Source organism: Mesitornis unicolor, unplaced genomic scaffold (assembly GCF_000695765.1).
Source record: "Mesitornis unicolor isolate BGI_N332 unplaced genomic scaffold, ASM69576v1 scaffold41586, whole genome shotgun sequence".
Taxonomy (NCBI): domain Eukaryota; kingdom Metazoa; phylum Chordata; class Aves; order Mesitornithiformes; family Mesitornithidae; genus Mesitornis; species Mesitornis unicolor.
Window position 1 is genome coordinate 15,920 of NW_010189829.1, and position 2,099 is coordinate 18,018.

General features: G+C 48.8%; 1 protein-coding gene across 1 annotated transcript in view; it reads left to right on the forward strand.

Moving 5' to 3' along the window:
* The window catches only part of LOC104542012 (enhancer of mRNA-decapping protein 3), a 15,603-nt gene extending 13,716 nt beyond the window's left edge, over positions 1-1,887 (forward strand). Inside the window, exon 4 of the mRNA XM_010186185.1 lies at positions 1,730-1,887. Within this exon, the coding sequence (XP_010184487.1) occupies positions 1,730-1,887 (158 nt within the window). The remainder of the gene's footprint in view (positions 1-1,729) is intronic.
* The last annotated feature ends 212 nt before the right edge of the window (positions 1,888-2,099 follow it).

Here is a 2,099-nt window from a genome sequence, read left to right on the forward strand (position 1 = left end):
AGGAATGCCTCTAGTTTGATGCTGAAAGCCTCAACGTGTCCAAAACCTGCCACTTCTGCCATGGCCTGACTCAGTGGTTTGTGATCGGGGCACCCTGGGGAAATAATGGCAGTACAAATAATTCCTTCAATTAAGATACACGCCGCTTTTCTCATTTGAATATGACACTTGCTTGTTGCGACTGGTTCTTGTTATGCTTTGCATCTGCAAAAGAACCTGAGCCCGTGAGGAACAGTTAGGTTTCCTCTCCGAGCGGATGTGTCTGCTGTGGCTGTTCCCCTTTGAGCTGGTGTCGCTGCAGAGCGTTTGCACTAGGCCGTGTCATGTTCCCATGACTCTTCCCCGTTAGCATAGCCGGTCCAGGCCCCACCGTGCTGCTCAGCTCAGTGGCTGCCATCGCCTTGAGTTCAGCGGCAGAGCGGCTGACGGGAGCGTGAAGGTGAGTCAGGGGTATTGAAGCTGAGTGTGCTGATGAAAGGACCAAATCCACACTTTGGCCTGGCCTTTGACATCAGTCTGAGTCCTGGGCCTTTTTGACCCGTCCCCCCATGCACCTCACCTGTCTGTCCCAGAGTGGGAACTGGCTGCTGTGGCAGTTTTCTCACCTGTGACTTAACATTTTGTACTGCTCTGTCCATATACCATATGTAATGATTTCCAGTTTCTTTCTCCTCTGCAATTCAACACAGTGTCAAAAAATTGGGGCTCTCTTCAGAGCGAGCTGCCTTTTGCTGGCAAGGAATCCTCTGTATTTCTTTCCAGGAGAGTTTACAGATGTTGCTGCAGGGTTGAGTTCTGTGAAGTCAGTGCCACCTTGGCCTGCTTGGAGAAGGAAAATGTAAAGAGTTGGCCAGAACAGTTAGCCAGGTTTGTGTTTCTCTTACCTGCTGATTCCAGGCAACTTTGCTGTAGAGGCGAGCGGGGAGAACTGTGTTGCTCCCCACTGCAGGCGCCGTTCTCGGCGCTTAACAAAACCTCTCTTGTTTGCTTTCCCTTGATCTGCGTGCTGGAGCATTTCCTGGCTTACAGACCAGGCTGTCAAAAACGTCTGAGAAGTATTTTGCTCCAGACTTTATTCTTTCAGCTGCATCAATTTGCCTGCAGCCTCAGTGTATGGTGATTCAGCATTTGTGTCTGAAGCCAGCCCTTCTGGCATGGCACAGCTCAGCTCTACCTTGTAAATATGGGGTATCTTGTTTTGCTGTGAAACGGGACTGAAAGTTTGGGGCTGGGCACCACTGATGGCAAGAAGCATAACACATCCAAGCTTTTTTTGGTGGCTAGATCTGGTTCACAGCTTCTCTTCTGACTTTCATGGCTATTAGGAACACTTCTATGTGGTTGGACACGAGTGTGGGTTAAAGCCCTGGAGGCTGTTAAGAAAGACCTTAATATTCAATCTCTAAGTCAAAAAGGCTTTCTCAGTCAACATGTTGCTAAAATTGCCATCTGCCTGCTGATTTTTTATGGAAACTTAGATTATTTTAAGACTAGCAGTTGTGTTTAGCTGTCAGTGCTTCACTTGGAGTAAGCTCTCTGTGATGCATTCGTTTGGATTCATCTGATGGTCTCGCAAGAAACCTGGATTAAACTTGGTAACGGCTAATAAGCCTTTTCTGTCGTTGTTTCTAAGTGCTGTTGTAGAAATCCTTACCAGACTGCAGCATTCTGAAAAAGTCTTTGATTACACCCATTTCTGTCTTCTCCCTCCCTTCTCTTTGAACCCTAGACTCTGGGCTGGTCGTCCCAAGTGTGTCTTACGAGCTGCACAAAAAGCTGCTCTCGGTCGCTGAGAAGCACGGGCTGACTCTGGAGCGGAGGCTGGAGATGACGGGAGTGTGTGCGAGTCAGATGGCCCTGAGCCTCCTTGGGGGACCCAACAGGTAAAACCAATCCCTTTTGCTCTGCTGTGGATTTACCTCTGCTTCTCAGCAAAGCTCAGCTTATCTTGTTCTGCTAAGTGGGGTTGAGGTAAAAGAGGCTGAGAGGTTCCTTTTGAGGTAAACGTCATGTGAATGCCTGCTGCTGATCGTCACCTCTCTGCCTTCCTCGCCTCTGAAAGAGGAAACTCATCCCAATGCCGTGCAGATCTGGGTTGT